This window comes from Harmonia axyridis, chromosome 1 (genome assembly GCF_914767665.1).
Source record: "Harmonia axyridis chromosome 1, icHarAxyr1.1, whole genome shotgun sequence".
Taxonomy (NCBI): Eukaryota; Metazoa; Arthropoda; class Insecta; order Coleoptera; family Coccinellidae; genus Harmonia; species Harmonia axyridis.
Genome location: NC_059501.1, coordinates 62,754,139 through 62,775,551, shown reverse-complemented (window position 1 = coordinate 62,775,551; position 21,413 = coordinate 62,754,139). Strand labels below are relative to the sequence as shown.

General features: G+C 31.7%; 2 protein-coding genes and 3 long non-coding RNA genes across 7 annotated transcripts; 2 read left to right on the top strand and 3 right to left on the bottom strand.

Annotated features, from left to right (window-relative positions):
* Window positions 1–2,066: 2,066 nt before the first annotated feature.
* On the bottom strand, window positions 2,067–6,483 carry LOC123672891. Its single transcript, XM_045607225.1, has 4 exons — window positions 5,768–6,483; window positions 5,517–5,534; window positions 4,102–4,378; window positions 2,067–2,318 (listed from the first exon to the last, which is right to left on the bottom strand). The coding sequence occupies exons 1-4, from the start codon at window positions 5,872–5,874 to the stop codon at window positions 2,067–2,069; spliced, it is 654 nt and encodes a 217-aa protein (XP_045463181.1). The 5' UTR covers window positions 5,875–6,483.
* A 644-nt stretch (window positions 6,484–7,127) lies between these two features.
* Window positions 7,128–8,486, bottom strand: LOC123685506. Of its 2 annotated transcripts, none has more exons than XR_006748306.1 (3): window positions 8,114–8,486; window positions 7,924–8,064; window positions 7,128–7,870 (listed from the first exon to the last, which is right to left on the bottom strand). It is a non-coding gene; the product is annotated as an uncharacterized LOC123685506 (long non-coding RNA). The 2 variants fall into 2 exon arrangements; XR_006748312.1 differs by having other exon boundaries at window positions 7,924–8,058.
* A 120-nt stretch (window positions 8,487–8,606) lies between these two features.
* LOC123685520 lies at window positions 8,607–9,357 on the top strand. Of its 2 annotated transcripts, none has more exons than XR_006748317.1 (3): window positions 8,607–8,698; window positions 8,754–8,888; window positions 8,942–9,357. It is a non-coding gene; the product is annotated as an uncharacterized LOC123685520 (long non-coding RNA). The 2 variants fall into 2 exon arrangements; XR_006748318.1 differs by having other exon boundaries at window positions 8,608–8,698; window positions 8,748–8,888.
* Window positions 9,358–9,411: 54 nt separating this feature from the next.
* Window positions 9,412–10,525, bottom strand: LOC123685536. Its single transcript, XR_006748319.1, has 2 exons — window positions 9,986–10,525; window positions 9,412–9,936 (listed from the first exon to the last, which is right to left on the bottom strand). It is a non-coding gene; the product is annotated as an uncharacterized LOC123685536 (long non-coding RNA).
* A 5,689-nt stretch (window positions 10,526–16,214) lies between these two features.
* Window positions 16,215–21,376, top strand: LOC123685497. Its single transcript, XM_045625221.1, has 4 exons — window positions 16,215–16,459; window positions 16,973–17,152; window positions 20,162–20,263; window positions 21,008–21,376. The coding sequence occupies exons 1-4, from the start codon at window positions 16,307–16,309 to the stop codon at window positions 21,143–21,145; spliced, it is 573 nt and encodes a 190-aa protein (XP_045481177.1). The 5' UTR covers window positions 16,215–16,306; the 3' UTR covers window positions 21,146–21,376.
* The last annotated feature ends 37 nt before the right edge of the window (window positions 21,377–21,413 follow it).

Genomic DNA, 21,413 nt, shown 5'->3' with positions numbered 1-21,413 from the left:
TTAAGGTCGATTCATATTATCCGACAAGTATCGCTTCAGACACCAAGCGAATCGTTTACGACAAATATAATTTGATGCGTTTCTTATGGAGTAATTCACACTGTCCGTAACCGATCGTGTCATTCGCCATCCGTTCCGTATTCTTCGAGAGAATATTTTGTCTGATGTCGTATGGGTCCAGTCTGTATGAACATGTCGGAAAGTGTCTGAACGGATAATGTGAATTAGCAGACAGTTGCGCTTAGTTCTGGAACACGTTATTTTCGTTGGTAATGGATTCCGAAAAATTAATATATTTAGTGCGTGAGCTGGAAATTCTATATAATCTAAATTCTGAATCACTAATGAAGAGAATAAATTTGGAGGTCAATTGCCGGCAAATTGAAACAAGTTGGTTCTGTTTTTGAATATTGGGTGTACACAAAATCTTCTTACTGACTTTTCTCTCGTTTCATCTTCATCCAGTAAAAATGCAATAGCATATAGTTTTTTACGTGAAAGTTTTAACATTTTTTCGTACCTCAATTTATCCACTGCCTGAATCAAACTGAAACTATGAATAATATCTTATGGAGAGATTCGAATCAGGGCTTCGAAACTTGAATAACATGGTCAAAAATTTATATATATATAATTATCGAAAATGAAATAGAAATCAAGAGAAGAATATTTAATCTTTAGCGTCAATGAAATTGGAATAACTCATTTATTTTATTATAAACACTACTTTGTTCAACAAATGTAATGTTAAACGTGAGTTTATGATGGTTTTTCTAATTTAGTAGCTTATTTCCAAGGTTCAAAAGGTATATCTTATGCTTGAGAAAACTTCAGTGTTCCGGTTTTCAGGGGTGAATTAGCTCATTTTGAAAATTTAAAATGGCTATATCTTTTTAACAGGGCCGAATCGGAAAAAATGGTGAATGAAACAAGTATTTCTTTTGACCTCAGGAACCTTCGGTTAAAATACATGTACAAGTCAAAGACTCACCCTGTATATATATATATATATATATATATATATATATATACAATACATAAAATTGACTGAGTTGTTTTACGTCTTGTCTATCATTTACTGTTTTTTCCAAGTTTGATTTTATGTGTATCATCTCCCATATTTCTCTCTGTTTTCGTTTTGGCTCTATTGTTAGTATTTTTGTCTCGTCATAGTCGAATTCGTGTTTTTTTGTTTGTTTAGTGCCGTTGTTGCGTTTTTTGTGTATTTATGAGCGTTGAGTCTGTCGTGTAATCTCTGTGATGTTTGTCCAATGTATTGTTTGTCACAGTTTTTGCACGGAATACTAAGAAGTCTAATCTAGTTTACACGAATTCGACTATGACGAGACAAAAATACTAACAATAGAGCTAAAACGAAAACAGAGAGAAATATGGGAGATGATACACATAAAATCAAACTTGGAAAAAACAGTAAATGATAGACAAGACGTAAAACAACTCAGTCAATTTTATGTACCACTCCTTAAAAAACCGACACAACAAAAAGAAGAAGACAAGACCTAAAACGTGACACATACCAAAGAAGACTGACTTTGACATTCACGTTCCAATATTGTGAAATGACGAGAAATTGAAGGTGGGATACATTTATTTTAATTAACTCATTTTGTGAAGTAAACTATTGAGTATACTATTTTAAATGTTTATGTTTTTTTACAGGCTCAATTTTAATTAATATTTCATATTGTAAACTATCAGATGAGTCATTTTTACTGAAGAAGGAGAGTGTCTCCGAAACGTATAATTATATATTTTTTTATATGAACTAAACAACTTCATTAAAAACCTGACACTTCCGAATAAAGAAAATACTATTGACTATATATATATATATATATATATATATATATATATATATATATATATATATATATATTTATAAAGAGTGGGAATTTGCTGTATAGTATTCATTATTATTGTAGTAACACATGTTCTTATTATCATAATTGTATGACTCCTTCCTTCAAAACTTTGGATGGCCTGCTTTCTCTGGTCTACGTCTCCTGTGACCTGGATTGCCAGCTATCTCACCATTGCTTAAGTGGTCATTTAATGGGGGTTTGTTGTCCCCTGGTGAACTTTGCCATTCTGTCTAAGCTCATTCTGTTCACATGATGGTTCCACTCTCTCCGCCTCTTCCTTATCCATCTGACCACATCGTCCACTTGGCACTTCTCTCTTATAACAGAATTTCTCTGTCTGTCCGCCAGTTTGTATCCCGTTATTGTTCTAAGGGTCTTCCTTTTCAGTTGTTCGCAATATCCTCTTTGTTGTAGACGTTTCAGCTCTGGTCTCCGCTCCGTTGATAGTTTTCATTTTGAAATATAAAAATTCACTTATATTCTATATTCCAGTTAAATATCGATTTTTGTAATATTAATCCTTACTAAGAAACAATTAACCACGCCACTGGAATGTTCACTGCACCTTTATTTGTCAATTTTGCTGGTTTGTTGTTTTTCTACCTCACTTTATCATATTACTGTTACAATTCATTACAATATAACTCCATTTACGTTTAAGGCCACTCCTATGTTTTTCTTCCTCTGAGATTTTTCAATCAAATGGACACATTTTATGTCTTTTAAGGGTTTCTTTCACGCTTGAAACATACTCACATAAGTGACGTTTATGTTCTTTTTTACTGAAATGGACAGAATCCATATTAACTTTGAGGTAAACTTACCGGTTGGCTGCATAATCACATAAGTAATTCTCTTATGTTCAAATGGACATAATCTTTTTGCTTTTTGAAATTATTTTTCTGATTGGCTGCAAACTCACATAAGTGACATTTATGTTCTTTTTTATTCAAATGGACAGAATCTATATGATTTTTGAGGTCTTTTTTTGATTGGCTGCAAACTCACATGAGTGACATTCATTTTCTTTTTTATTCAAATGAACATAATTCATATGAATTTTGAGATTATCTTTCTTGTTGGCTGCATAATCATATAAGTAACATTAATGTTCTTTTTTATTCAAATGTACAGAATCTATATGCTTTTTGAGGTTATTCTTCTGATTGGCTGCAAACTCACATAACTGACACATATGCCCTTTTTAATTCAAATGGACAGAATCTATATGCTTTTTGAGGTTTTTCTTCTGATTGGCAGCAAACCTACATAAGTGACATTTATGTTCTTTTTTATTCAAATGGACAGAATCTATATGATTTTTGAGGTTATTCTTCCGATTGGTTGCATAATCACATAAATAACATTTATGTTCTTTTTTATTCAAATGGACAGAATCTATATGCTTTTTGAGGTTATTCTTCTGATTGGCTGCAAACTCACATAAGTGACATTTATGTTCTTTTTTATTCGAATGGACAGAATCTATATGCTTTTTGAGGTTATTCTTCTGATTGGCTGCAAACTCACATAAGTGACATTTATGTTCTTTTTTATTCAAATGGACAGAATCTATATGATTTTTGAGGACATGTTGATGATAGGCTGCAAACTCACATAAGTGACATTTATGTTCTTTTTTATTCAAATGGACAGAATCGATATGAATTTTGAGTTTAACTTTATGATTGGCTGCAAACTCACATAACTGACATTTATGTTCTTTTTTATTCAAATGGACAGAATCGATATGAATTTTGAGTTGAACTTTATGATTGGTTGCAAACTCACATAACTGACATTTATGTTCTTTTTTATTCAAGTGGACAGAATCTATATGCTTTTTGAGGTCATATTTCTGGTAGGCTGCATAATCACATAAGTGACATTTATGTTCTTTTTTATTCAAATGGACAGAATCTATATGCTTTTTGAGGGTATTCTTCTGTTTGGCTGCAAACTCACATAAGTGACATTTATGTTCTTTTTTATTCAAGTGGACAGAATCTATATGCTTTTTGAGGTCATGTTTCTGGTTGGCTGCATAATAACATAAGTGACATTTATGTTCTTTTTTATTCAAGTGGACAGAATCTATATGCTTTTTGAGGTCATGTTTCTGGTTGGCTGCATAATCACATAAGTGACATTTATGTTCTTTTTTATTGAAATGGACAGAATCTATATGCTTTTTGAGGACATGTTTCTGGTTGGCTGCATAATCACATAAGTAACATTTATGTTTTTTTTTATTCAAATGGACAGAATCGATATGAATTTTGAGTTGAACTTTATGGTTGGCTGCATAATCATCTCTTTCATTCAAATGGACAGCATCTATATGCCCTTCGAGATTGTTTTTCTGGTTTAAAGCCAATTCCCCTTTTTCATATTTAATAGACGATCTTATTCCATTCTCATCAGTGTAATGCTGAACAATATCTATGAATTCAGTCTTTTCATCAATATGCCCCCAATCAGTTGTGTCCTGAAAACTAGAACCAAAAAATAATTGTAACATTTTGATTTTCAATTATAAGAGGTTTGAAGAGAAAACAATTTCAACAAACACTGAAAATTTTCATTCAAAAGTGTTCTTCTACAAAATCGAATTTTCAAAAAGATATTTCAAAGGAATATTTCACAAAGTGTGACGTCTTTGTAAAAAGTATTGTTGCTAAACTACATTCATTTTCCTAGTTAGAGAATTTGAAAGAGAAATTTCAACATCACATAATAGAGGAATCAATAAGACTTTATTTCATAGACATTATTGAAATATTCAAGATCTAATCTACACAATTTCAAATTGAATAAATTTTAATAATTAAAATTATTGCAAAATAGAGAAAATTATTATTAAATTTATTTATTTATTGATGGAAAATACACAATACAATGATGTGCATCTCACAGAGGCAATCAAGTTGCCTGTTTGTGAGCTCGATTTAGATCAACCGTATTTGCACAATTCGTAGCCAACAAGAACTAAACAATAACAAAAGCAGAAAAAGTAACAACAATTATCAAATACCAGCAAATGAAATAAAATTGCCTTAATAAAAAAAAATAAACAACATTCAATGAAACTCAGCCGCAAACCACCTCTTTATTTTATTCTTCCTGAAATAACCATCATCCAAAACCTTGAGTGCATTTGGAAGAGAGTTGAAAACACCTATTGCTCTAACAATGCTACTTTTGGAACTTACAGTCCTGTATCTTATAGGTAATTGAATACTCTTGTTTCTAGTGACACTTCCTGATCTTAGAAATTCACTCTTAAGGTTTCCGTAATGGTATCTCAGTGATTCCAGTAAAAACAATTTTTCAATATTTAGGGGGACGTCCCGAGCAACTTTGTTCTTGTCAACTTTCAAGATTCTTTTTTGTTGATTTTTCAAGAGGTTTAAACAATTTGAATAAGCTCTACCCCAAGCAAATTGTAACTAAATATTTTATATTATTCAAAACAAAAGAGATGGTCAATATATTCTGACATTTTTCATTAAAATCAAGAGATTAAGACTAATAGGGAGTTGTCTTGTAAACATGATATGTGAAATCAATCGGATTGAAGGCAAACAATGGATTCTTTTTTAAAGATCTATATTGCTACAGTTTTGAGCTTACTTTGGACTCTTCCTCTGGCTAAAAAATGAACAAGACAAAATTAGAAAACGAGAACTACAAACAGAACTAATACCAAAACAGATCAGTGTAGAAATAATTAAAACTCTCAAAATCGTAAAACACATCTACTTAACTGAAGAGACAATATGCCAATTTTTTTCTAGAAATAACTTTTTTTACAATGAAAAAAGTGAAAGTGAAAAAAGTCAAAATTTGACCTACATTATCAAGAAAAATTAATGAATGCTTACTCCAAGTCAAATGAGTTTCCTTTTTCATAGCTATCATCTTCTCCCATTTCAATCTTTACTCTGTGATGATTAATTTCATCTAGGAAAATTTTTGAGTATGTTTCCATTTCTGGCTTCAACACTTCGTAAATTCTTAATTGTGAAAATAAATATGTACAAGTACAATTCGAGAAATGTGCACGTAAGCATGAAGCTTGTCTTTTCTTCCCCGACTAAAAATATTTATATACCCACGACACTCTTCATGAAGAAATAACAACCATAGATAAGTAGATGTAGATAATGACATAGATAAATGAATATTTGTCTATGCTCTATATGGTGGGTTTATGCACCACTTAGAATATAGATAGTGCATTAACGCTCTCGTTGATTTGTAAGCGTTCAATTCTTATAGCGCGTTCGGCAATAGCATCCGAGAGCGGACGGATTTTTTAGTCACGTGAGCACAGATATGTCGGATATTACAGATTTATCTGTAATAAACGAACGGTACAGAGCATCCTGAGCTTCAGCTGTTATGTCAGTTCTTTGATATACGCATGTGGCGCCCTTCGTGCCTAAATGAAATGAAATAATTAGTAAAACATAATCAATATTCATAATATACACTTTTACTGTCTTGCCTGCTGAAGAGGCGTTAGAAATTTATGCTTTTTTTAACTATACTAAGAAGTTTTGAGTTGATTTTGTTTTCAATATTGAAAAATACGGAAAAATTCTGAAGATATGGACTTTAATATTATCAATTATTTACTGCAAGAATTTCACAAATTTATGTGCTATGTAGTTGGTTGCCACAATTCATATTACAATAAGAAAAAGTAGCTCGAGAAAGAAGGAAAGATATGGTGATATGGATTATTAGTGTGAGAAGAGTTTGATAAGAATATTTGAGAAATGATAGCAAATGCCTCTCATCTAAAACTTATTGTAGTGCTGATCATATTTTGAGAGAAATGGCAACCTGAAGTATTCCATAAAATATGCAGTGCTCATTTTGTGTGAAACGTGAGAAAAAATGATCATGAGAGAGCTTCATTTAACCCAAAGATTTGTAGAGGTTAGTTTAAATTATGTTACGTTTATCTAATCTCATTCTACTTATTTCAGAAGTATAAAAAAACGGATACCTAATTCCTCTACAAAAATGAAAAGATATAAAAGAAAAATGGTCTGATCTAGTAGAAAGTATATTTCCAAGGAGGAATCACTTCTAAAATCTCCATTCGTTTTATGAAGACAAAAATGTTTCAATAAGAAGGAAAAAAGAAATTTTCATGTCAAATTGATCCAAGTGATTTGGAAGATGATATCTTTTTATTTTCATCAGTAATTTAATGGACTATGGTGCCAAGGGAATGTGTCATGAGATAACTTACTGCCATAGGATAAATAAATGATATGTAAAATCAATGCAGTATTTGATAATATTAATAATTTATTTGCACACAAGAAATTCATAAAAATATACGCCATCAAAAGTTTACATGGCTTGTCAATCAAAAAAATCTTAAACTATAAATGAGTAGTATTAATAGTCATTGTAATGAAAACATAAATATGTTTGTAGTTACAAATTATCAAATAATATTAACAAAAATGATTCCTAAATAAATCACTCAACCTGTATATTGTACGATCCAATAGCAAATCCTTTACTCTCTTACTAATAACAACTGGACTCAAATTTTTCAGTAGTCTGGAAGTTATAACATGTATAACTTCAGACATGTATGATTCGGAAACTTTTCTTATTTTGGATGGTCTTATTACAGCATAATTAAGGCTTGGAAAAATATCTTTCTGATTGAAAATTTTAAACTTTCATGCTACACAATGTGTAAAGCATATTTTTAAAATAAATCATTTCAAGTTTTAAGAATTATTTTTTTGTGAATTCTTCATCAAATGGCTCACTAACAGTTTTGAACGTCTTATCACCAGATGAGAACACTATAGAGTCCCAATTTTTCAAATTCATAATTGCCATACTTAATCAGACTCTAGCATAATGTTTATTCATTCTTTCAAATTAGCTGGCTTTTCCTCTTCTCAAATATTGGCAATGGTGCTCAGTATTTTCAGCAGAAATAATTTGACCTGAAATTATAAACAATTATAAAAATAATCTCTATAACTTACTAGAAACTTACCAATGAATAGACATTTGATTTCCAATAATTTCACTGACTCCCCATCCTTGAAAATAACACCATTCAGAAAAGAAACAAGCCTCGGGTCCAACTGACAAACTTCAAGTCCTTTTCCTGAATATGGTATTTTTTTCTCTGAAACTTTCGTATGATAATAAACTATCAGCTGACACAAATATAGATATAGTACCTTGAATACACTAATCTGGCTTTATATTCCCAATTGATTCCATGCTGGGTATATTTATTGGCGAACAGGACATTTATAAAATACTTCTGGGACACTGACGTCCCAGTCGATACCCTTGAAGGAGTAAATTTCTTCTGCTTCATCTATTACATAATTTCGATATAATAAGGTGGAAAATTCACTGAAGTCTGTCTCATTTCTTTAGAAGTAATGAAACCAGTCCACTTCATATATTGTAAACATGGTCAGCTTTTTTAAAAGCTTGGCCTTTTTCTTTATATCCCTAGCTTGAATGTCCATCGCTCTTCTGAATAAACTGAACATGCACAACGCTTTATATAATTACACGAAAAAATTATCTGTCCCCAAAGTCTTACTAATGATATTTTCCAAAGTCACCACCAGATATCTCATTCCAAAAATATACACACTGCCTATTCATTTGTTATCTGTATTCCATACCCGTAATTTTATTTAAAATCCAATCAAAGAAGTATAACAAGTTAGGTATTGAAATTTTTCAATACAAACTACGACGAAATGTTAATTTTTATGGGAATATAAAGCCAGATCAGTGTATTCAAGGTACTATATCTATATTTGTGTCAGCTAATAGTTTATTATCATACGGAAGTTTCAGAGAAAAAAATACCATATTCAGGAAAAGGACTTGAAGTTTGTCAGTTGGACCCGAGGCTTGTTGCTTTTCTGAATGGTGTTATTTTCAAGAATGGGGAGTCAGTGAAATTATTGGAAATCAAATGTCTATTCATTGGTAAGTTTCTAGTAAGTTATAGAGATTATTTTTATAATTGTTTATAATTTCAGGTCAAATTATTTCTGCTGAAAATACTGAGCATCATTGCCAATATTTGAGAAGAGGAAAAGCCAGCTAATTTGAAAGAATGAATAAACATTATGCTAGAGTCTGATTAAGTATGGCAATTATGAATTTGAAAAATTGCGACTCTATAGTGTTCTCATCTGGTGATAAGACGTTCAAAACTGTTAGTGAGCCATTTGATGAAGAATTCACAAAAAAATAATTCTTAAAACTTGAAATGATTTATTTTAAAAATATGCTTTACACATTGTGTAGCATGAAAGTTTGAATTTTTCAATTAGAAAGATATTTTTCCAAGCCTTAATTATGCTGTAATAAGACCATCCAGAATAAGAAAAGTTCCGAATCATACATGTCTGAAGTTATACATGTTATAACTTCTTGACTATTGAAAAATTTGAGTCCAGTTGTTATTAGTGAGAGAGTAAAGGATTTGCTATTGGATCATACAATATACAGGTTGAGTGATTTATTTAGGAATCATTTTTGTAAATATTATTTGATAATTTGTAACTACAAACATATTTATTTTTTCATTACAATGACTGTTAATACTATTCATTTATAGTTTAAGATTTTTTGATTGACAAGCCATGTAAACTTTTGATGGCGTATCTTTTCATGGATTTCTTGTGTGCAAATAAATTATTATTATTATCAAATACTGCATTGATTTTACATATCATTTATTTATCCTATGGCAGTAAGTTATCCCATCACACATTCCCTTGGCACCATAGTCCATTAAATTACTGATGAAAATAAAAAGATATCATCTTCCAAATCACTTGGATCAATTTGACATGAAAATTCCTTTTTTCCTCCTTAAACTTCCATTGAAACATTTTTGTCTTCATAAAACGAATGGAGATTTTAAAAGTGATTCCTCCTTGGAAATATACTTTCTACTAGATCAGACCATTTTTCTTTTATATCTCTTCATTTTTGTAGAGGAATTAGGTATCCGTTTTTTATACTTCTGAAATGAGTAGAATGAGATTAGATAAACGGAACATAATTTAAACAACCTCTACAAATCTTTGGGTTAAATGAAGTTCTCTCATGACCATTATTCCTCACGTTTCACACAAAATGAGCACTGCATATTTTATGGAATACTTCAGGTTGCCATTTCTCTCAAAGTATGATCAGCACTACAATAAATTTTAGATGAGAGACATTTGCTATCATTTCTCAAATATTCTTATCAAACTCTTCTCACACTAATAATCCATATCTTTCCTTCTTTCTCGAGCTACTTTTTCTTATTGTAATATGAATTGTGGCAACCAACTACATAGCAATGAATTTGTGAATTTCTTGCAGTAAATAATTAATAATATTAAAGTCCATACCTTCAGAATTTTTCAATATTGAAAACAAAATCAACTCAAAACTTCTTAGTATAGTTAAAAAAAGCATAAATTTCTAACGCCTCTTCAGCAGGCAAGACAATAAAAGTGAATATTATGAATATTGATTATGTTTTACTAATGATTTCATTTCATTTAGCCACGAAGGGCGCCACATGCGTATATCAAAGAACTGACATAACAGCTGAAGCTCAGGAAGCTCTGTACCATTGTTTAAGCGTTTAAGGAGAAGATAGTTGGTTACTCGCCCTGCAAAGGGCATTGGATGTGCGTATGTGGCAAACTCAGAATTTTTGGGTCCATCCTAATGCGCCCTCTAGGCGGCTATTTCTATAATCATTTGTCGGTAAAGAGGTTTCTACATTGGGTATAAAACTTGACGTGAAGAGTAAATAATCGGAGCCAAGTAAAGTAGAAACACTTCGATGTTGAATAGACTGAGTACTGAGTTTATGACTTATGACCCAGGTTTCGAGCTTGGGATTTTATTGCTTTGGTCGTAACGGGGTTTGTTTATGTTATCGGATTTCGCTCATTCTATTGAGGGCTTACATACAGTTAGAAGGCTTCAAAAAGACGGATTTTCAAGAATTTTTTTCGCGCAGACTATTCAATTTATTAATTTGAAAATTGGTGTACATATTATAATAACCTTATATTAACATATTTTTTATTTGTCACAATAATCTTCGCGAATGTTGCTATCGCCGATCTCCTAGAGCTCCGCAAAAAAAAAACAATTTTGCGGTGATCACGTTATCTCTGGACCGGATTATCTGAAATGAAAATCGTGAAGGGAATGTATGATCTGATTTGCGTTTGAAAAGAAATACTGTGATTGGAGAAAAATAAGTACATATAAGATTATTTTTTAGTTTTTCGAAAAGAGAATTTTAAATTTAATTAATTGATTATGTAAAATTGTTATCAGTGAATAGTTTCATGTCAAGGTTATCTACCTCAAATAGGTAACTAAAATATTGGAATACTGCCAAAAGAAAAAGAAAATTTGATTTAAAAAAACTATTCTCTTTTGTTTTGTGATAGGACGTGAATGTTTAATTTATGAATATACATATAAGACTTTTTCAGCTGAATATTTGATTCAAATAATATCGAATTTTGGTTTGCAAAGAGATTTTTCATGAAAAATAAAATTATAAAATTCCATATAAGTTTCCCCTCTCAGATCGGCGTTAAGCATTGAATAATATTCCAGATTCCTCGGAAGGTTTCCAATCAATGAAGTTGAAGTACACCAAGCTATGAAATTTTAACAAGATTTATTTTTCAAATTCTTATACAGGATAACAAAAGACGTCAACATTAAAAGTTCTTATAACTAAAGGAACGGAATTTCTTCAATGTAGAAATGGCTGGTAAAACAACGTTTTTCCTACGCAAAAATTTATACGTAGCAGGTCCCTTATAATATATGCTAAGAGCCGTTTTCTTCTCATCAGTCGTCCACAATTTCCGTTTTTGAGATTTGAATTGCATTGCAACTATAGCTCTTGAAAATTCTGGCAAAAGTGTTGTATCTGGCTGCATTTTTCTTGAAACCTGGAGTTTCTTTATTCTTTTTTTAGCTTCAGTCACTTGGGTTTTCAGATTGTTGTTTTTTTTCCTCGATTTTTGTAGTTTTTCTTTCAACGATTTGATTTCTTCTTCCATAATTTTCTTCCTTTTTCCGTCCTCAAACTCATCAATAGATGGAAGATCTACCAGATCTGCAATGTAAGAGCTATCTGCAGAAACATTATTTGTTTCTGTTGAAGGAAAACAGAAATCTCTATTTTGGGGGAGGTAAACCTTCGTAGGGTTTGATGTTGTTTTGCGGGAATTTCGGATATTGCTTGTATTGATCTGATTAAAAGTATTTTCAGTTTCTTCAGAATACCTCGAATTTGATCAAAGGGGAAATACATAGTTTTTTTGTATTCGTGTGAAATGAGTTTGTTTTCAATGGCTTATGAGAATGCGGATTAGAATGCTCTCGATTGAGTTCTGGCAAAACGAATTTAATATACAAACAATATTTTTGTAATCGTCTGAAATATTTTATTATGTAAATACAACAAAATATTGAAAAAATCCTTCTTTCAAAGAAATTGAAATATCTGATAAAATTGTGGAATAATTTCTTGGGGGGATATATAATCAGCAAACATTAAACTTTCGATTACTACTTGCTTTGTTTTTTTAATCGGTAAAAGAGAAAATAAGCATTTCGTATCAATGATTTTCTCGTTCAGTGTACACATAACAAATATGGTATACACTGTTGAAAATAATTTCTAGCTCGTTATTTCCAAGTATATCGAGTTTGATTACGGAGCTCCGAATTAAAATTATATAATGAAAATTAATTAATTTGAAATGTAACACCCTACACCATTATATCGTCGGCTAAGAGTGTAAATCTGCTATGTCCATAATGAACAATTTTACATGAGACCAAAAAAACCGTATAGTAAAGTGTCATAATTATAATAAGAGAGTTTATTCATGAAAATACATTCAATAGAGTTTATTGAATGTATTTTCATGAATAAACTCTCTTATTATTATTATTATAACACTGTACTGTACGGTTTTTTTGGTCTCCTTTAAAATTTTTCATTATGGACATAGCAGATTTACACTCTTAGCCGACGATATGGTAATTGGGCTTTTTGATTATACATATAATCTTTACACTCACTTTTTTCCCGGGAAAAAAAGTAATTTCGAGAAAGTTATATTTTGTTACCTGCCAACAGAGATAGAATGTCTAATTTTTTTCCCGTGCCAATTTTTTTTTTATTTCTGTTTGAAGGTAGGACGACGAAGCTTTTAAAACAATATTATGACCAAAAATACGATTCGAACAATAGCTCTACTCTACCCTTTTTCATGCAGCTAGCCGGCATGCGGCAAGGGTAATAAAACTTTATTGCGACCAAGAGAATTTCTTCGGATGCCTGCTCGACGACAGAAAGATGAATAAAGATTGAACAAGAAACGCACTAGAGACATCTGTTGTTCACCATACCCAAAAATTAATACTCGTCTGAATTTTCAACATTGCACATAGGCAACCCATCATGTTGGGCCTCTTCCGGAGTGGCGCCCTCTAACGATATTGCCCAATATCCTCCAATGATATTTGAACCGAAGTAACTAACTATCTTCTCCTTAAACAATGTCTGTACCGTTCGTTTATTACAGATAAATCTGTAAAATCCGACATATCTGTGGTCACGTGACTAAAATATCCGTCCGCTCTCAGATGCTATTGCCGAACGCGCTATCTGTGGATAAAATCGTTTTGCTAGGTCGAAAACGTCCGACGAAAAAGATTGACATCTGATTGCTCAGATATCTTTACCGAACGCTCCAGATGTGTGTATTCCCCTCAATCTGGATGTAATAAACGAACGGTTCAGAAAAGTCCGAGCGGTCCGAGGTAATAACCGAACGCGCTTTGAGAGTCAGTGTTGAATCAAAAACAATTTTTGCCTAACCCCCTTAGTGCCGATTTCACCATCTAATAGCGTATAGTTTTCGTAGTGCTAAATGACATAATTAGCTCGAATTAATTCGAACTGGTGCAGCCAGTCGAATACGCTGTAAAACAAAGATGTTGAAACTGCACCCCTGAGAAAATTTTCTGGATTCAACACTGCTTGGAGTAATAGTAATTATTTCTCCCAAGACTTCAAAAAAATCCATTTCAAAATTAGTTTGTAAGCATGTTATACAGGGTAATTCAATAGTGCTCGATCAACCGATAATTCTAATTTGAAAATCTTGATGAGTTTGAGTTGTCCAAGTCCATAACTCTCTTATAAACACCCTGTACATTTCTGTCCAAACCGCAAAGAGTCTTATAATACTTAGGTATTAGCAGAATCGAAAAAAAAAACATTTTTTCGAAAAAAGCTTTTTCTGTCGAAAAATTAAAAAAAAAATGTGAGTCCTCATCGCCACCATTTTTTTCATAAGAATCCCATTAACTCATGAACCGTTGAGTTTTTACCCGAGTTATGGCATATGGCCGAAATTATCGTCAAAAAAGCTATCTAATGATGCAATAATATACTGGGTGTGCCATTTGAAATAAGGAAGTATTAGTCAGTTTTCGGTATAACTGTAAGTTGTAGAGATTTGAAAAGATTTTAGAGAGAAAGATCATTGTCCCAAACCTCTCTATGCAAATTCTCAGCTCAAAATTATAATTAGTTTTCCATAAACGTCTAATAGGTCATCCCGGTGAATCACTCTAGTAGTCTAGTATACACAATTTTATACGCAATAAGGTCTATTCGACAAAGTAATATTCGGTAAACACCCATCAAGAGGCTCAGACAAATAAAATAAATAATTTCTTCACGATAGATTGGTGGTGTAGGATCAGAGAAACAGGAAAATGATTCTCTGTTAGTTCGCCGACGTTTCGGAAAAATTTATTTCCATTTTCAGGGCTCTACAAAATGTACGGAAAACATCATTTGTATATAACATTGATGTAAGGTGTTAACAAAAATAAAGGAAAGATGAGCATTACTATATGTTATTGACTAGAAAATATCACAGAAAAGATGGTCTGACATACAATGAAACATTATACAATTCAAAAGATTTTTAGTTCAAAATAAAAAGTAATATACATACATATAGGTATAAACAAAGTACTTACAAGCTAGACGAATGTATCTTCCCAAAATCATCTCATTAAAATTCAAATCAATCCTCCAATATTTATTTATAATTTTTATTATGATCTCTTTTTACGTGAAATATTGGAGGAATGATTTGAATTTGAATGAGATGATTTTGGGATGATACATTTGTCTAGCTTGTAAGTACTTTGTTTATACCTATATATGTATGTATATTACTTTTTATTCTGAACTAAAAATCTTTTGAATTGTATAATGTTTCATTGTATGTCTTAATTATGCCAGACCATCTTTTCTGTGATATTTTCTAGTCAATAACATTTTTTCTTTATTTTTGTAAACACCTTTCATCAATGTTACAAATAATTTTTTTTCGTAAATTTTGTAGAGCCCTGAGGATGGAAATAAATTTTTTCGAAACGTCGGCGAACTAACAGAGTATCATTTTCCTGTTTCTCTGATCCTACACCACCAATCTATCGTGAAGTAAAATTTTTGGATCATGACTTCAGATCTTGAAAAATAAATAATATGTTCTGATGAAAATTTATATAATTATTACCTATTCAAATATTTAAGAAAAACAGCGAAATCATTGATGAATACAATAAAAGAACATAAGGAATGAGATAACTATAATGGTGACAACAAAATATACCTAGAATACCTAAAACCAAGACCATCTTATAATAAAGGATTTTCAGGCTACACCAAATTCTCATACTTACATTCTTGATAAGTATAGAATATTCAAGGGGCTCATTAATTGAATATACATTATTTCATTACAATTATATTTTCTCTTTCCTCCAATCAATTGAATTTACAACAACTCGAAAACAATCTCGGTAGATAAAAAGTTTAACTGATCACAATGTTTGAACTTTTCCGACATTCAATTTATATCAATAATTTTAGGTACTATCTGTAACTATAATTTGAATTGATTTGCTAAGAATACCCCTGATTATTTTCCAGTAGAGAAATTTTAAATGAACACTGACGAAATGAAACTATGGACTACTAGCAAATTTTGATGATACCTAATTATTCCATATAGCTGCTGAACTAATCAACATGAACATTGAAATGATTTACTAGTACCCAACATAATTTTTAAATCACGAAAATCAAATTTTTGCATAATCCATTTATCATTTCAAGTATCTCGAGATAACATTTATTTTTGTTCGAAATTGGTTCACCAAGTTTTAATATCGTATTGAATGATTAGATATAATCATGACAAGTCCAAATAGCACCATATACCTACCGTTAACTATTTCTGAAAATTCAAGATTAAACAATCGATATGACTGAAGCAAAAGAAAACAGTGAACCAAGAAAGTCCTTATATATGAGAATAGCGCCAATTATTGAAACATACGATGAAGTGATAAAAAACAAATTGGAAAGTGGGAAATTTCCTTTCACAAGACCGGGAATCATAAAATTAGGAGCTATGGTTAGTGTATAATTTTTTTTGTGACTAAAATTATTCAATATATGTATATACAGAGTGTATCCGATAAAAAGTGACAAATTTCAAGTGGTTCGCAATAAAAAAAATATAATACTTATAACATTTTGCCGAAATGGCCACCTAAGGTTGAAAAATATTCGTATCATGAGAGTTTTGATTTTTATCGTCTTTTATATGTAATTGTCTGTGAGTACACTTAAAGTTTCAACTTTTGCGTAGGTATATTCTCCTTCTCTAGGGTATAAGAAAGATTATAATTCATTAAAAATCCAATTATTTATGTCATAAGTATGGCATATACAATCAAAATTTTGAACTTTAAATTCACTTGCAATAGAACAAGAATTTTGAATTCAGTCAAATAGTAGAGTTATTTTCTTAAATAGGTAATAAAAAAATCCAATTATAAATTTTCATCAATTATTTATGATCTCTCTTCAAAAATTGATCGACTTAGGTAACATAACAATAATAATAAATAATAAAAATTTTCAGGTATGTTTGATAGCCAGTTTAGGATTATTTTTTGGGACATCCTTATGCGATGAAACGTCTTCATGGTACCCCTATTTATTACCTTCCTCTGTAACAGCTGCATCAACTGTTTTATTGATTTTGTATATTATATTTGCTTCTGGATGCACAATCAGGAACCCAACAGTTTGGGTGAAAATTGTAAGTTTCATTTGTAAGTATAGATAGGTGACTCTATGACCTTGGATATCAACTATAAATGTTGACCTTATATTGAATTTAATCTAAATCCTGGCTGCGCCATTGCAGGAACCGCTTCGAGATACAGGTTGTTAATGTTTGATTCATAAGATATTTCACTTAAAGTTAAGTTTTCATGCGATTTGCTAATTTTGAAAGCAAATCTACACGGTGATATTTTTCTGGAACAGTGCCCGCTCCTTTCCTCCAGAACTTTTTTTTTTGGTTGACCAGTGGTAGTTTATCTTCTTCTTCTTGTTCTTCTCAATTTAAGCCTAGGGCTTTTATATTCCACTTAAGTCCTCGGTGGATGTAGATATCCAGGAGTCTTTCCAGCGCTTAGGGGGTCTGCCGACTGGTCTTCTGGTACCTCTGGGATTCCGTCTCGGGCTATCCTAGCAATTCTGCCTGCGTCCATTCTGCTGACGTGGTCGTTCCAATATCGTCGTCGTTTTCTTCCCCATTTAGCTATGTCCTGAGTCTGGCATTCCTCTCGGATGGCTGTGTTCCTCTTCCTATCTCTCAGCGTGTATCCAGATATGGTTCTCAGTATCTTCATTCTTAGGATGGATTTTGCCCTCTTGTTATCTGCTCGAGTTTCTATGCCGTAAGTCATGATGGGTCGAACACAAGTTTTGTAGATCCTGGCTTTCGAATGTTTACTCATATGTTTGTTGTTGAATATGACTTCGCGAAGTGCACCGGCAACCCTGCATGCTTTATCTGCCTGTTTACGAACCTCGTGTGTTCTATCTTGGTTCGAGGATATCTCCACGCCAAGATAACTGAACGACATAACTTGTTCTATAGGTTGGTCTGCCATGACGAGTTTGCATCATTTTGGTTCTTTGCTTATGACCATTGATTTTGTTTTTGTGATCGATATTTGCATGTTGAAGTTGCATGCTTCTAGGAAGAATGAATATAATAGTCTCTGTAGGTCATCCTCGCATTCAGCCAAGATCACCGCATTATCGGCGTAGCAACGATCTTTATAGCCCCTGTGCTTAGTCTATATCCCATTCCACAATTCTTGACGCGATGTATTATTTGGTCCATTATGATATTGAAGAGTAAGGGGCTTAATGAATCTCCCTGTCTTATACTCGTAGGAGTTCGAATTTCTTCAGTTACAGATATATGTGTAGAGGTATCAGTGTTGAGTTGTTTCACAATCTTTAATATAGGTGTTGGTAGTTGTTTATCCTTTAGAATTTTCATGACATCCTTGAGTCTTACATTGTCGAAAGCCTTGGTGAGATCTATAAAGCAGAGGAAAGCAGGTTTTCCGTATTCTATTGACTTTTCCGTGATTTGCCTCAGTATGAAGATGGAATCCAATGTTGACCTGTTCCTCCTGAACCCCTGCTGTTCCTCCTGAACCCCTGCTGTTCCTCTGATATATTTATGTATCTGTAGATTATAGTTTCTATGATTTTTGTGAAGAGTTTCATCACCGAACTGAGCAATGTAATACCTCTATAATTTTCTGGAACTCTTTTGTCACCCCTTATTAATATCGGTAGTTTATAATAATATAAAAAAAAAAACTTTGGTCTGGTACTACACTTTTCCGTTTGTTGTAGTTTTGTCGTATATGCATGCTACCGACTAAGAGGAAAAAATGTCAAACAATTCACTATAGGGATTCTGAGAAAATTTACAAATTCCTATAAACTGTTAGGAATAAATTCTTATAAACATAGGCCCGCAAACGCTTTGTTTTGGTTCGAGACACAGGGTGTTTCTTGTAGTTGTACGTACTTTTTTGTGATGCTTATTACAGTTTATCGAATCTTTATTAGTCGTCTCCACAGATTGAGTAAATAAGTAGGTATAGTATATCCAAAGTCACTTGAACTAGTCCATAAAAATGCTTGGCCCTTTGAAGTGGGGACCGCGATCCGCTAAAAACCGGGGTTTATTTGAGTATTGTAAGGCAACAAATTCACTGGTCTCAAGGGAATTCCTGGAAACTTGGACAACCCTTGTATAATCGAAATATTCAGCTTCCTCCAAGTGATTTTGGATATACTGTACCAAAACTTATAATTAATTTATTCATCACAACTTACTGGATCTTTAGGTATAATTATTTAAATTTTCCTGATGATGATTACTGAAGAATTGTTTGCAAACCAAAAAGTTTAGCACTGGACCAGATTTTCTATTTATATTTTTCTAAACTACCAGTTAAAAAAAAAAAAAATCTGGTGGAAAAAAGAAAAGAAGATCCAGAAAAATATCACCAGATCACATGATGAAAACTTTAAATTGGAATATCTGTGGCACATTTTATGTTGAATATCTTGTGGAGGAAACGAACTATATTAGAAAAAACTTGAACTTTAAAATCTTATTCATCTGATCCGAAGAATCTGACATTTTCGTTTTTACCTCCAATTCAGGAACAGCCTGTATAGTCAATTCAAAACTGATATCTTCACAAATAAATTGCAATTCAGATGAAACACATAACTCTGTTCTCTGATAACTGAAAACAAAGGGTATAAGTGTATACCGATGACGAATCCAAAATCACACATGGCAAAACAAGGGGAGAAGCTGACAAAGCGGATAGATAAAAGAAGATAATAAACCTCGGACATAGAAGTGCTCTTAGTGCAATAAAAGAAATCATCTTGTAAGCGATAATAATAAAGGGTAAAGGGTCTGATTTTTTGCTGCCGTGTCGATTTTAATCAATAGTAAAAAGATTATTGGTTCATTTTATGGAGAAATTTTCGTTCCTCGTCTTTGAGAGAAATCTGAAATTTTATATTTTGGAAATCTTGGAGAGGGGGGTGTTAATTACCCCCGTACCCCCTATTTCTACGCCCTTGGTTTTGCATATGTTATCATATACTTAATTTTGAGAATTTTTCTTTATGATTGCGAAACAGAAAATAAAACGTTAAATACAGTTGTAATCAAAAAAATATCCTGAAATGAATTTTATTAATATTACAGGACATAATACTGAATCTGTCCCTTTCGATCATTGGTATAACTTCTATCGTAACAAGTATGTGTGATTGTGGAAAAGGAGACTTTTCACAAGTTATAATTGGAGTGAGTATAATTTTAATCTTATAATAGGCTAGATGACAGATTTTGAAATACCTACCTGCAGGTAGGTATTTTCGGAAAAGTAGACATATTCTTACAGCACATGTACTGTAAGAATATGTCTACTTTTCCGAAAAAGGCCTCATTTCGGCAATAATCACAAGTTTCAAGACAAAACGAGGAATTTTTTCTATTCAGTTTTAATCTAGCGCAAAAACACTTATATATAGGTGTCATATGACGTAATTTCTGTATGTAATGGTGAACGAAAAAACTTGACAAGATATATTGCATTATTGTTCATTTTATCACTCAACCAAGAGTGAACGTCGAACAATTGAATTAAATAATACAAAAATCAATCGAAACGGCAACAAATAAACTTCAAAGCGATACTAATCACGAGGTAGGGTTATACCTATCTAGAACATTAATAATGTTAATAATTAAATTATATATATATTCTAAGGGTTATGGTTATATCATAGATATAGAATATTATATTACGTATATCCTTAGAATATAGATATTAATGTTCTAAGCGTATATATCTACTCATGGTGTTTGTGTTAACATGGCTGATTGTTTCTATTTTATTGAAAATTTTTATTACTCTCCATGTTTAAACTGACACAATCAGTTATTAGAATCCTTTCAACATTTTTTGGATTCTTCAATACTGTCAACTAACCTATTTAAAGTAATTCACAAAAAGTTTTTCTCGAAAATATAAGAATGAATTTTCAGGCTGTTGGCATTTGTGGATATCTCATGTCGGTTGTTGGATGCATTTCCATATTTTTAATGTACAGATTCGTTGATGAAAAACCCACCCAGCCTAATTCAAGAAGAACTATGGATCCTCGTAAATCTGTTTTTGCTTAAACATTATTAAGCATAAACGAATTGGAGACATAAAAATACACAGAAAAAAAAAATTATATATTAAAAAAACAAAATAAGGCAAGATGAAATTGAAGATTGGAAACTGAACTATAGAGAGTAACAATGAAAAAAAGGCTAGTTTGCTTTTTGAACAATCATTGAGTGAATACATTTTTGTTGTGAAAAATTTAAAAATTGAATTCTTTTTTCATTAAAGATATATACAAAGAACATTGTTATATATTATAGTGAGTAGTATTACTTAATG

Bases quoted from the DNA above. Each gene is read 5' to 3' on its own strand.
- LOC123672891 (XM_045607225.1), bottom strand. From the start codon at position 5,874: ATGGAAACATACTCAAAAATTTTCCTAGATGAAATTAATCATCACAGA. The intron at 2,319-4,101 runs GCAGCCAACCAG...CTATCAACGGAG, and splicing joins AATGTTACTTATGTGATTAT to CGGAGACCAGAGCTGAAACG.
- LOC123685497 (XM_045625221.1), top strand. From the start codon at position 16,307: ATGACTGAAGCAAAAGAAAACAGTGAACCAAGAAAGTCCTTATATATG. The intron at 17,153-20,161 runs GTAAGTTTCATT...TTAATATTACAG, and splicing joins CAACAGTTTGGGTGAAAATT to GACATAATACTGAATCTGTC. The intron at 20,264-21,007 runs GTGAGTATAATT...ATGAATTTTCAG, and splicing joins TTTCACAAGTTATAATTGGA to GCTGTTGGCATTTGTGGATA.